This window comes from Equus caballus, chromosome 3 (assembly GCF_041296265.1).
Source record: "Equus caballus isolate H_3958 breed thoroughbred chromosome 3, TB-T2T, whole genome shotgun sequence".
In the NCBI taxonomy this organism is placed as follows: domain Eukaryota; kingdom Metazoa; phylum Chordata; class Mammalia; order Perissodactyla; family Equidae; genus Equus; species Equus caballus.
In genome coordinates this window covers 86219609-86232959 of record NC_091686.1, presented here as the reverse complement: position 1 = coordinate 86232959, position 13351 = coordinate 86219609, and the positions used below count along the sequence as shown (strand labels likewise).

The 13351-nt window shown below is 34.8% G+C and overlaps 1 protein-coding gene across 12 annotated transcripts in view; it reads right to left on the bottom strand.

Annotated features, from left to right (window-relative positions):
- FRYL (FRY like transcription coactivator) overlaps positions 1-13351 on the bottom strand; it is a 245305-nt gene that overhangs the window by 174831 nt on the left and 57123 nt on the right. For 11 of the 12 annotated variants that reach the window (XM_023638124.2, XM_070262481.1, XM_070262480.1 and 8 more), the window contains exon 3: positions 10017-10146. Coding sequence is in view for 1 of the 12 variants with exons in the window: in XM_070262479.1 (XP_070118580.1) it covers positions 7354-7552 (199 nt within the window). In the remaining 11 variants the exon portion in view is untranslated. Of the gene's footprint in view, positions 1-7353; positions 9972-10016; positions 10147-13351 lie in introns of all 12 variants that reach the window. The other variant, XM_070262479.1, reaches the window with a different exon arrangement.

Genomic DNA, 13351 nt, shown 5'->3' with positions numbered 1-13351 from the left:
TTTATTTTTGTTTAACTTTTCTAGTATATTCCTTTAGTTACATTTTAATCTTACATTTAGTTTTAGTCATCTTAACCTATTTTACTGTGGTTTTTTTTTAACCTCATCTCCATTATTCACTTTAGTATCTTCCAATATAGATATTATTTTTTTATCATCCTATTCATCTTTTCACACCTTTATTATTTCAGTACGTTTTGCCTAATATTTATTCAGTTATATACTTTTCTTATCCCCTTTTGTTTCAACTATTTTACCTTAGACACAATACCTCCTTCCTTTTGCTTCTTAAGTGAGGAATAAGCAGGGGTGATCATTGACATAGTGAGCCACCAGGAAGGTAACTGAACAATTCAAGCAAGCCCAGCCTCAGAGCGAAGGTGGGTTCCAGGGCAGGACATGTGCCTAGGACTTATCCTTTAGTTGATGAAACCTGGGGTGGTCCCAGAGGGTCCTGGGGTTGGGGCAGGAGGACTGAAGCAGCAGGAACATTTCGGACAGGAGATGGAGCAGTAGCTAAATGTCAACTGATACGAGGAATAATAAATATTTTAACAACCAGGATCACCCTGCCAGTACCTACTGGATAAATATCAGTTCTGTGATTAGGAAACAGCAGAGTAAGCGGGACAGAGAGGAAGCTATTCCAGGCCCCTTAAAAAGGGAGACACATGCATTTACTTCCATTGTTTCTTGCAAGTCTTTTCTAAAAGCCAAAGAAGACCCTGATCCTAACTCTAGACATACTTAACTGTTCCAATTTTAAAAAATATACATCTATATAACTTGAGAAGACAGTCTAAAATGATCCTTCTTAAGAAGTGTTAGGCTAATTTCAAAAACAGCCAAGAGAAACTACTGAAGCAATACTGTTGTGCTAACTTCTAGATGCCTTTGTATCTGAACCACACAATCGTTTGGCAGGAATTATTTGGAAGAGCACCCACTGTGGACAGAGAAGGAAGCACAGGAAAAGGTGTTGCAACTCAAGCTCCCATGAACTGTCACGTAGCTATAAATCACATGCTAACTCTTTTTGGAATTATGCACAATAAGAGACCTGGATCCAAATTCCTGGAATATTTTCTATGATGGAATGCTCTAAGGATAAATTCTAGTTAAATTTATCTACCTCCAAGTCAGAAATCCAAAAGCTTTTATAAATAATAAAAGCCACCATGTTTTGAACTATGTGCCAACTTTGCTGCTATTTTTTATAATCTTGAAAACAATGCTACAAAAACGGTATCAAGTTGATAGGTGAGGTTAACTGGCCTCAGAGAGATTAAGTAGGCTGTTCAAGGACACACAGCTAGTCACTGGAAGAGCTCAGCTCAGTCTGGACCAAAGCCCCATTCCACTCCTTTCTCAGTACTTCACTGCCTCTCTCTCATCACGTTGTAGGTCTTCCCCGTATCTCTGCTCAATCATGAGATTCTCATAGATTCAGAGAAGGCATGAATATAAAAACCCAATGAGGCCTCTCCTATATCCTCCCATGATTACAGCCTGAAAAGTACTCCAAAGGTCTTCTTAAGTAAGCCAACGCACTATGAAAGCCCAATGCTTCCGAATCTCATTTGTATAAGCAAGAAGAGTTCCTGAACTCCTTCACACACTTACACAGTAAGCGCAAGGCATCATTTGGACCAGACCAGAAATTCCAGAGCAGATATTATTTGGACCTCAGGTTCTTCCATGACATTGCCCTGCCCAGCAACCTTTTTATCACATTTCAATTCCAAACGCTTCTGCATCTCCTTTGGTCTGTGATCGCTACGAGCATGTGAAGTGTCAGAAGAAAATCTCATCTTAATTTTCTCCCAGGACCTTCTCTAAATTCCCTGTGAATAGTCCAGTCTCTGAGGAAGACTTAAATGACTCATTACTCATCTCACTCCCTTCTAAAAAGAAACTGGCCTGCCAGGCTGTTCCCCTACCCAATATAGGGCATATCAAACAAAACGGAGCTATTCTGGAGATACAAAATTTAACCATTGAGAGCAATGGTTCTGCAAAAACAAAGCTGAAAAGATCACTTATTAAGGAAATCCAGTTAGTAACAGTTAGCTAATATAGATAGCAGCCTTTAAAATTCAACCAAAAGGCACTTGGAATTTTATAACAAGTGCCACATTTTGGTTTGTCCCCGATAGTAAGCTGTGCTGAATACCTCAAGAGAGGTAAACCAGCATACTATTCAAATGTTTATATCCTGTGGAGTCATTAATACTTTGTAATGAAATGGGAATGGTTATCTCAATGTGTGTCTCTTAATTATTTTTGTAAAAGTCATGTGAAACAGCTATTCACTTAATCAGCTTATCTAACCAGTGTTATAAAAAATTATCATCTGTTCATTAAAGCAAAACACAGGGCCTCAAAGAGTAATGCTTAATATACACTGAAATTAAAATCTTTTCCTATTGAAGTTTAGCTACTAATTAAAATGAGAGCACCAAAAACAGTGACGTTCTTTAATGGAACTAATAAACTTGATTGATACACTAGTCTTTAAAAAAATGTTTTAGGGCCAGCCCCATGGCCTAGTGGTTAAGCTCAGCATGCTCGGCTTTGGTAGCCTGAATCCGATCCCAGGGCACGGACCTACACTACTCGTTGGTGGCCATGCTGCGGCGGTGGCTCACATACAAAATAGAGGAAGACTGGCACGGATATTAGCTCAGAGCAAATCTTCCTCAGGAAAAACAAATTATATGTAAAGATTCAAAAACATCAAACATTGCAGTGAAGTGGAGCAGAAGGAGCAAATGCCTGACTTTAAAACAATGGCATGGCTATACCACTTAGTAGCTGAAAAACCTCAGATAATTTTTTAAAACTTTGTATAACAACCTATCTCACCAGGTTTTCAAGAGGACTTAGATAACATCTGCTCATTCAACCAACATTTATTGAACAACTGTTATGTTCCAAGCCCTGGAACACATCAGTAGGCACAGCAAACCCCATGCTCAACTTACATTCTATTTCAGGAGGAAAGGGGACTGGAAAGCACTAAAGAGGCAGATAAATGAGACCATTTAAGTTAATGGTAAAACAAAACAAGAAAACAGTATGCAGAATACAGAACGTGCTCAAAAGTTTCTTTCATCTTTAATGCTGACATATACTTAGTATATATCATTATCTCTGTTCTTAGTGAATTATAAAAAAAATCAATCTTATACTATATTTACACTCATTTATTCTTGACTACAAACAGAATGAACAACAACAACAAAATTAAGGTTGATTCCATCAGAATAAAAATAACCCAATCCTGGAGATACAAGGACTTTGCAGCTGTCACAACAGAAGCCTGTGGAAAAACACTGCCTGATTCTTAGGATCTGACTCATGACTATGCCTAACATTCATTGTTCTTCAATGGTCAGACAACCATGTAGTACATTCTAAATCAGTGAAGGGCATTTTCTCCCCACCAACTTTTATGCCTGAAGATAAATGAGTAGAATTGTCATAAATAATATCTATCAGTGAGTAGTCTTTGAAGACATGATTAGGACTCTACACAAAAAAATACATGGATATTTAAGCATCTTATGAAGAAGATTACATTACATGAATACATGAACACTTTGATTTCTTTTTTTTTATTAAGGAAGTGGGGGGAAAATAAATGATTTACTTCTTTAAGAAAACTGCAACATTTCACATCAATATACAATAGAGTCCTTTGACTGTAAATTACAACTGTTAGCTAATCATTTAGTCAAATAGCTCCATTAAACTAGGAATCAGAGGAATAAAAGAACAACAGGTCCACTAAAGATTTTACTTTAGCTTAAAATATAAAACCTGCTTTATTCCCTAGCCTTTTGATATAGTGCCAATCGTTGTCTCTTAAGGTGAAGTTGCTGACTACACCATTGTCTTTCTTGCCTAAAATTCAACCCATGTACGTCATCTGCGATTTCCAGTTTCAATTTCTTCAAAGCAGAGTGGGAAGTTGAAGGTATGTGAGGGCAAATCCTTCCAATCTTGTACACTTCTCTGGCCCACATGTAATTCAAAAGCAAATTTACGGAGTCTGACCAAAGCATTCAACTTCACTTACACCGAAACAACTCTTTTCAGACTCTTTTCATACTTCACTCAACTATGTAATACCTAATTAAATTACATGATCACAATTACAAGCATAATCGGCAAAAACAGGTTTGGTTTAAAACACAACTAACTCTTGGTAAGCCCACAACTCAACCTGCTGGGAGCAGAAATGATGGCAGGGGTCTGAACAGTGAGCAGCGTACTACAGGCATTTGTTAATATATTTTATAGAGAAATAGAGGATTTCTGGTAAATTCACGGTGGGTTATTTGAGAATTTCCATAAAAATTTTAAAATATGAAATAAATTAATATTTAGAGAAAGTGAAAAAATGAAAAAATTTATCAAAAGCCAAGAAAAATGCTCTTCAAAATATCAACCCCTGCAATACCTCAAAATTCTATGCATATTCCTGTTAAAGAAATCATAAGCATCTGTAAATACTTCTGGAGCTAAAAGTAGCAGGTAAATTTCTATATACTGCAAACTACCTTATTCTCAATTGATCCTTTCACAAAAGTACAATTGTCAATCCATATTGCAATCTTGTCTAACATTCCTTAGAAATAACTTTTTAAATTTTGAATTAATAATGAAGGAGGTTGGAACCCACTGATTTAAGTACAAAGCTACGGGATTACAGATCAGTTTCCCTCAAAAAGAATAGTTCCTTCTTTGCATTACTGATATGAAATCTCTTCATACTCTTGATTTCTCCTTTCATTAAATGAACAAAACCCTAACGCCCCTTAGAAGAACTGTACTCAGTCATACTTGCGGAACATCTGGCTAAACTATTGCATTATCTCTAACACCCAGAACCACCAGTAAACAGGAAGTAAAATCTATTCACGCTGAGTTGCGAGTAACCTATGTATAGGCTAGTGCAAACCATGTGGGTTTGATTCTTATAATACAATATAAATTTAGTATCAAATCTTGAGATTCGAGAAAAGGACTTTGATTAGTAAATTTAAATTTAACAACCAGACACTTTAAAACCAAATCTTCAACAGAAATTGCCAAAGAAGACCTCGAAATTAATTTTAATAGTCATTCCCTAAAGTGGAATTCTACTTTTGAAGAAAATATTAAGCAAGAGTTATTCCACAAAGGACCTGTAGCCTCTGGAATTTCAGACAACAGATTCTTCAGTACTCCATGACTGTGCTTTGCTTTGACCGTGATTGGTAAAAACACATGAACTATGGAAATTTTTAATTATTAAATTGAGTGCTTATTTGAAACTTAACAAATTACAAAATCTAATTGGTACACTTTATAACATGTACGCTATTTTCAAAAATGTGTAAGATAGCCTTCAAAAAAAAGGAGCCATTTTAAACTGATGGGCATAGCATATTGCATTTAAATACCAAGTCCAACCACATAGGCTGAGGTACAGTAAAGAAAACAACTAAATGATTCAAGACTGAAAGTTAAAGGAAAAGTAAATTTTTAATAACTTAAATAACTGCACATATTAATATATCTATATTTTTCACTTATGCCTGCATACACTATAGAACCAAAACTAAGTGCTCAATGATTTACAGATTTTAATTGAAACTAAACGGCACTAACTTATCAATGGCCTCACCTCCCTTTCAACTCCCCAAATGAGTGAAGAGTATAAAAACATGACTTCCAATACCGGTATAGTGTAGATATCAATATATATTTCTCTATAAAGCTTAGAAACTCCTTCTCCTTTCTTTTACATAATTCATATTTTTAAAACAGAAAGTATGGCTTCTCATAGCTATGATTCTATTTTCTAAACTGACAAGAAACTATGTTAGGGAGACTAGAAAGAACTAGGGACACTCCTATCCTGCCCTGGGGAGCTTAAATTGAAATATTTTTAAAGGTAACTTGGCACTGTCTATCAAAACTTTAAATGCACACAGAAATTTATACTAAAAAGCAATTAAAGGCATAAAGCGATATATAAATGGATATTTATTACATAATTATTTTTAATAACTAAAAATTAAAGTCATTCTAAATGTGCTTCAATAAGGGACTGATTGAATAAATTATTATATCCACACAATGGAGTGCATTTTAAATGAGACTGAAAGATGTTTACGATGTATTAAACGAAAAAGCAAGTCTCCGAACAGTTGGGGTAGTAAATCTCATTTTTAAATTCTATAAATAAAAATGTCTATGTGCATATTAAAATATGCATAGAAAACAGCTATAAGAATATATATTGAGTGGCCGGCCCGTGGCGAGTGGTTAGGTTCACGGGCTCCACTCCAGCGGCCCAGGGTTTCGCTGGTTTGGATCCTGGACTCGGACATGGCACCGCTCACCAGGCCATGCTGAGTCTGCGTCCCAGCTAGCACAACCAGAGGCACTCACAACTAGAACACACAACTATGTACTGGTGGGGGGGTAGGGGAGCAGCAGAAGGAAAAAGAAGATGACTGGCAACAGATGTTAGCTCAGGTGTCAATCTTTAAAAAGATCTCTATAATATATATATATTGAACTTGCAGAGGATTTACAGAAACTCTCTTCTTTCAACTAAATATAACATTAATTTTGTAAGAGTAATTTATTCCCTAAAAGAAAAAAATTCATAATTATCTGGAACATTTTAACATTTTAAAGTGTTTTAGTCAAAAATTTCAAAACTTAAAGCACTTTCCATCTTCTTCCTAAAGAATTTTCCTTTCAATATTGGCTAGTTACTATATGCAAAACCGATTTTTATCCTAACACGTAATGAATATCACCCTCTCAAACTTTAAAAATCATTAAACTTAACTTTGCAGAATTATCCGAAACAAAAGTACTGTGATGCAAAATAATCATTATATTCAAAGATGTGACTTTTTTTATATTTCATTCCAAATATTCATTTTCTTTAGGACAAAAGAATGGGACATAATTTTGAAGCAAAATTTAACTAATAAGTAAAATTCAATTTTTTTAATTTACATATCCTACAGGTTATAACAATAACATTTTCCAACAAGTATAACACTTCATTATCAAAATGTTCTCCAAAGTTCACCAAACTGCTAACTTTATTAATGGTTTTATCTTGATGCATAATATCAATATTTCTCCATCTAAACTCAAAGCAAAAATTCTGATACTTAAAAATATTTAGACTACGTATTTATTGTAGTAAACATTTTTTAATATTTAAACCTGAGTTTCAAAATAAAGATTTATGCTCACTAGAATTCATACTTACAAAAATAATTTTACTTTTCTAAAATGTTTTTTTAAAGGATTGAAAATAATATATTTTTACTTTACCCAGTCGACGACGTTGATTATCGTAATTACTACGACAGATACTGATTCTGTCTTCTCCATCTACAGTCTTCTCTGATGAAGGCAAGCTAAGGCGTCTCATCTTAAGTAATCTTGGGGAACTTTCCTGAAAACTCTCTTTAGTATCCAAAACCACATCTCCCGAAAGAATGGGAGGAACGACTTTCTTTAAAAAATCCATTTTAAAGTTATCCTACATTACTAGACCCACAAGCACACAAAAAGGAGCTTGTACCAACTTCCTTGATGAGAAGGTGAGGTACACTATTTGCGTCAGAGAGCAAAGAAACGTCATGTGAATTTAGGTGGTGCTAAACACCAGGAGGTCAGCTGCCAGCTGTTTTGAAGCTGATTTCCAAGACCTTTGCTGTTCACACTGATAACAGACCCAACAGCTACAGACCATGAAACTGTACTTTATATACATGGACGTGTACACCTACGATGGGTGTGTTAACAGCAGTATCGAGACTATAAAATGTTTAGCATTCACCTAGTTTAATATTTAGACTTTGAAAACCTACACTGTGATAATGTTAAGACAAATTTACTTTGGAGTGAGGTGTGTGTGCCTTTCAAATAAACTTATGGCTAAAGTGTGAAACAGTAACTTGTATTCAAAAGATAATTCTTACCATTCTGAAAATTCCCTAATGCACCTCAGGGACCTCAAGTTTTATGGGACATGAAAAGGAACAATGTAAAACTTTATATTGAATTATGAATATTCCAATACACTTTTTAAACACAAAAAACCTCCTCATTACAATGAATCATAATTATTAACAGTAGTGATAGAAACCTTGGCATGAATTACCAAAAACATAATTGATAATTTAAAATAAATGGACCTAAGAATATAAAGTTGAAGAATTTAAAGTATGAATATTTAATTCAATAAACCCAGTAATCAACCTTACATAATTTATTTCCAAATAACTGAACATTCTACTAACTATTTTAAAACAGCAAAAGTAGTGGATCCTACTGCTTTAATGTAACCCAGAAACATGACAAAATACGCCAGGGAAAGGTGCCTACATAAGACTTTGAGAACTGAAATTAATCTCTTTTCTCCTTTCCTTTGCCTGCCCTCTGGTGGGGGTACTGAGTGAGCAACAAGGAAATGAAAAAGCAAAGGGAACAGATAAAGCGTGAACTCCCTAAGTAATCAAATTGATAACTTTGAAGGATATACATTTTAATAATAAAAAAAAAATTTGATTCACTTAGGAAACACAAGTACAACCTCATTGTTCCAATACTCAACATGAAGAAAATCACTTACATATTTGAAAGATGAAGTATAAAATTGTCTATATAGGTAGGAAAAATTGTTGTAATGTGAAAACAAGTAATTTCTGGTTCTGAACTGCTGAGTTTTTAATCCTTATTCTTCTACCACAGAAATTATGAAGCCAATTATTCCTGAGCTTATTCCTTTAAAAGATTAATTGAAGGTCATCTACACATAAAGCATTAATATTAAGGTTCAGAGAAAATTTAGAGGATTTATTAATGCAAAACCTATCTCAGGGAATCTTACAGCAAAAAGGAAGGAAAAACAAGAAAGTTAAAGACTTAAATTTGTTGCCCTGAAGTAGGACTGTACCTTCTAAAAAAAAATGTTGACTTTTAAAAAAAAAGCTTCTAGGAAGTAGATTCTCTCTTAACCCTTGAGCATAAAAGGATAAAAATTCATATCTGATCAGCCTATTGCCCATATACAGAAAAAACCGGTTAGAACCACTGTCTGTATGCCTTAATATAGAAGTTATTACTGTGTCTTCCAGGTTGTTTTTTTACCTCTTTACAGATATGATATCATGTTTGTTACAACTTATGTTTGTGGTTTCCCTCAGGTCCCTCTGCAGGTCTTCCTTACGTATGGAACCCGGAAATAGTATATGTAACACATGCCGATTATAGAGGGCAAGTTACCTTCACATTTGTTCATGATATGCAGGGCAACCACCTGTGTCACTGTGAAGCCCACCTTCTAACCTGCACTTTCAACTGGGGAGAGGAAGGGCAAGGATTAGGTGCAACAGAAGAGACCACAGGATTCTTCTCACATCTCCTTCATTCAACGAATATCTGCTGAGCAGCTTCTATAATGCCATGTGCAAAACGCCAAGGCACCGAAGATATGTCTCTATTCCCAAGCAGCTTACTGTTTACGAAGGAAAAGAAACTCTCACAACTACAATACTCCCTGCAGAGCTGGCCAAGGCTTTGTTGAGCCTGTGTTCCAGTTCAGTGCCCTCTGCTCAACCTGCTTCCTAACCCCCTCTCTTCATGGGTGGTGATCTCGAACAAACATTCTGGAAGCCAAACTCCTTTTAAGCAGCAGCTTCGGGAGGACCCACCCTCAGACAGACAGCAAGGGGAAAAGCATGGCATTCCAGAGACAAAACTGTATCCATTACTAGCTGAATCTACGAGGAGGAAATGCCACAAAGCCTTGTTTGCATGTTGGTTTTTCTAAGATCTCTGGTTGACTTATCACAACTTTGAACTCCTGGTATAATAGTTACAGGATTAAAAAATTGTAATAGGAGCTAGGTGCTCAAATACGGCTTTTAAAAATCTTTTTAGACCTCATAGTCACTATCTAGCCTTTAGAATATTTATTATGATCTTACCGTAGAACTCAGGACAGTAATTTCTTGGTGGTAACTCGGATCATCTAATCCTGACTGTGGGACTCGAGCAGTTTTGAGAATTAAGCATTTAGGTGTTAATCATCCAAGATTCAAATAAATGGCTTCGGCTCTGAAGAAAAACAAAAGGCAACATTTACACATTAGATATGTTAATAACAAGTACATCTGTATGTCACTCATATCTATCCTTACTTCTTAATATATTATATAGCAACATCACTAGTGATGCAATTATCTTCTCCCGATGTTGCATTACATTTTTTCTAATTTTTATTATGAAAAATTTCAAAGTAATGCAAAATTATTGAGAATAGTAAAATGAACCCACCATTATTAACTCATGGAAAATCATGTTTCACTTATTATCTCCACCCACCCCCTCAACCCCTATCCCACCACTCTGGATTATTCTGAAGCAAATTCCAGACATCATACCACTTCATCTATAGATAATTCCATATGTCGCTCTCTAAGAGAAAGATTTGCTTTTTAAACATAAATCGATATTATAAAATGTACAATAAATAATTTCTTTATAACATCAACTACCAATCAGTGCTCAAATTTCCACAAGTGTCTCATAAGTGTTTTTGTAAACAGTTTGTTCCCAACTCAGATCTAAACAAAATTCATACAAGCAATTGTTACCATGTCTCTTTTTTTTTTTTTAAAGATTGGCACCTGAGCCAATCTTTACCTGTTGCCAATCTTTTATTTTTTGTTTATTTATTTATTTTTTTCTTCTTCTTCTCCCCAAAGGCCCCCAGCACATTGTTGCATATTGTAGTTGTAGCCCTTCTGGTTCTGCTACATGGGACGCTGCCTCAGCACGGCTTGATGAGTGGTGCCATGTCCATGCCCAGGATCTGAACTGGCGAAACCCTGGGCCGCCGAAGCAGAGTGCATGAACTTAACCACTTGGCCAAGGGGCCAGCCCGACCATGTCTCTTAAATTCCTTTTAATTTATAGCTTTCCTCATTTCTTCCTTCTCTTTGTAGTGACAAATAATGTTTTTACTAGCCAATGATTGAACTAATACATCAATACCTTAATATATCAATAATTTAATAATACATTTGATACATTTTTATTTTATTCACTAAAATAAACAGACTTGCAAAGTAGTTCACATATCCGCTAGGCCCAATATTTATCCCATTACAGACAATGTTTGGCATACATATTTTTCAAAGTCCAATTATAATAACTCTGAGGGAGTCATGGATTGTGAACTGTATCATATCTGTAATAATTTGATGGTTACTAAGAATGAAACTAACGACCACAGGGAGTTATCCTTTTACCATATATAAGGACTCACATATAATGGTACACATTCCATGTTTTTATTACCATTAAACATCTTGGCATTTTTCAACAGTTAAATAGACCACATTTTAAATCTGGTATTTAAATTCAAATTAACCTCATTTTAGATCACATCTGGTTTCTTACTATTTTTTGCTGTTGTTGTTAAATGAATTTAATCCCCAACCCAAGAGAAAGGACTAACTACTCTCTAAAGTATTAATTTTGTACTTAAACTTCTTAATTTGAAATTCCTTTAGCCAAGTTAGAAAAATATAATATTCCAGTTACTTACAGGCATAATCAACTAAATCATGATTAAAACCAAATCTTTGAAGCCAAAAAATTGGTAAATATGAATAAAATACTAATTTATATGCACTTGTTCATAATCAATATCATCCAGACTTCCCAGAATTTTTGAGTGCCAACCAAATATTTCTGAATCTACTAACAACATGACATCTACAATTCTGCCATAATTCTTGACACTTTTTTTTATCTTAGGTTCATGGAATCATTTCTCCTTCCAAGCAAACAAAGCTTATGTGACAAACAGCATATCATTTCTGTAGATGTTGGGTAGTACAATCATGCATTGGTCTATATTTAATGAAATTTAAACTATTTTTCACTATCTTCTAGGACAAATCACAAAACCAATTACTACTGTAATACAAGGCAGTTTTAGGAATACTGAAACAATTTCAAATAGGATTGAGTTGTACCACCATGTCTAGGTCTTTCGTTTTGCTTCACTTTTGAATAACTTTCTGTTCAGGCATAGCAAGGGCTAATGCCATGCTTTTTATATGTTTTCTCTTCTTGTAACCACACCATCAGAGCACTGTATCATTTTAAGACTTTCCAGTGTTCATCTAGAATTTTCAGGATCTCTTTAATAGATACACAACCTTTTTATTTTCAACTTTTTTTGATAAAATAAACATACGTCTTTGGTTACCCTGGAAAATATTTGGTTTATACTCCTCTGTCTTTCTTTATAAGTTATAACCATTTTTAGCAGGGATGGGTTTTTCTTGTTTTTGTCTTGGTTTGGGGTTTTTTTTCACGTCAATTTCTTTTTCATCTTGTCTCCATATACCTATTACTTAACATGGGACTCATTTTTATTTTCATTTCACTTGATTAATTTGGAGAATATTTTATCTACAAGAAAAGTAATTTTTATTACTACTTTTACAAAACTACTTTTGAGATGGTCAAGGTCAGAGAGGTTAGGTAACTGCGGTCATGGTGTACACATGATCGATGCTGTTGTTTCTTATTTTAAAAGAAAAAAGTCATAAGCAAGAGTGACTTGAGGAGGTCAGTTGGTTTTTGACAACACTAAAGAGAAGAGTGTAAATAGTCAAATAGCAAAAGCTTTGAAGGGGCAAGGCTGCAGCAAAAGTAATGATCTAGTAGCTTCCATGTGCAATAAAGAGAACAGTTGCCCAGCTCTGGCGCTTGGGAGGATCTCGGGTCAAATGAGGTCCTCCAGGGAGAGCATTGCTTCACTCAGGCCAGAAAGTAAAAGAGAAAGTTGAATGGTGTTCAGATAGCACATTAACCTCATTTCCTTTCTAAACAGAGCTACTAGAATAACAAAGAACAGAAATGCCACAAATTTAATGTATCTTAATTGTAATAAGACACTTGATATATATGTCTCTCATATACACTGATACAGAAAATAATAATCTTAAGCAAATAGAGCACAAATTAAGAGTAAATGAATCTCAGTGATGTTCATTATAATATTCTCAATACTTGTCTGTATACTTCGTAATTTGAAAAGGAGAACAAGGAAGTTATGGTGCCTAGCACAAGGTAGATGAATTCAACATACAGAAGAATAACTTAATTATTGCACAATTAATGAAAAGTCTGCATCATAAAGATATGAAGTCCCTGCTCACTGAGATTTTAGGCAAAGGTTCTCAGAAAGGGTTATATCCCACTGCGTAAAAAGATTAGGCTAAATTACTTCAAAGATCCCAAC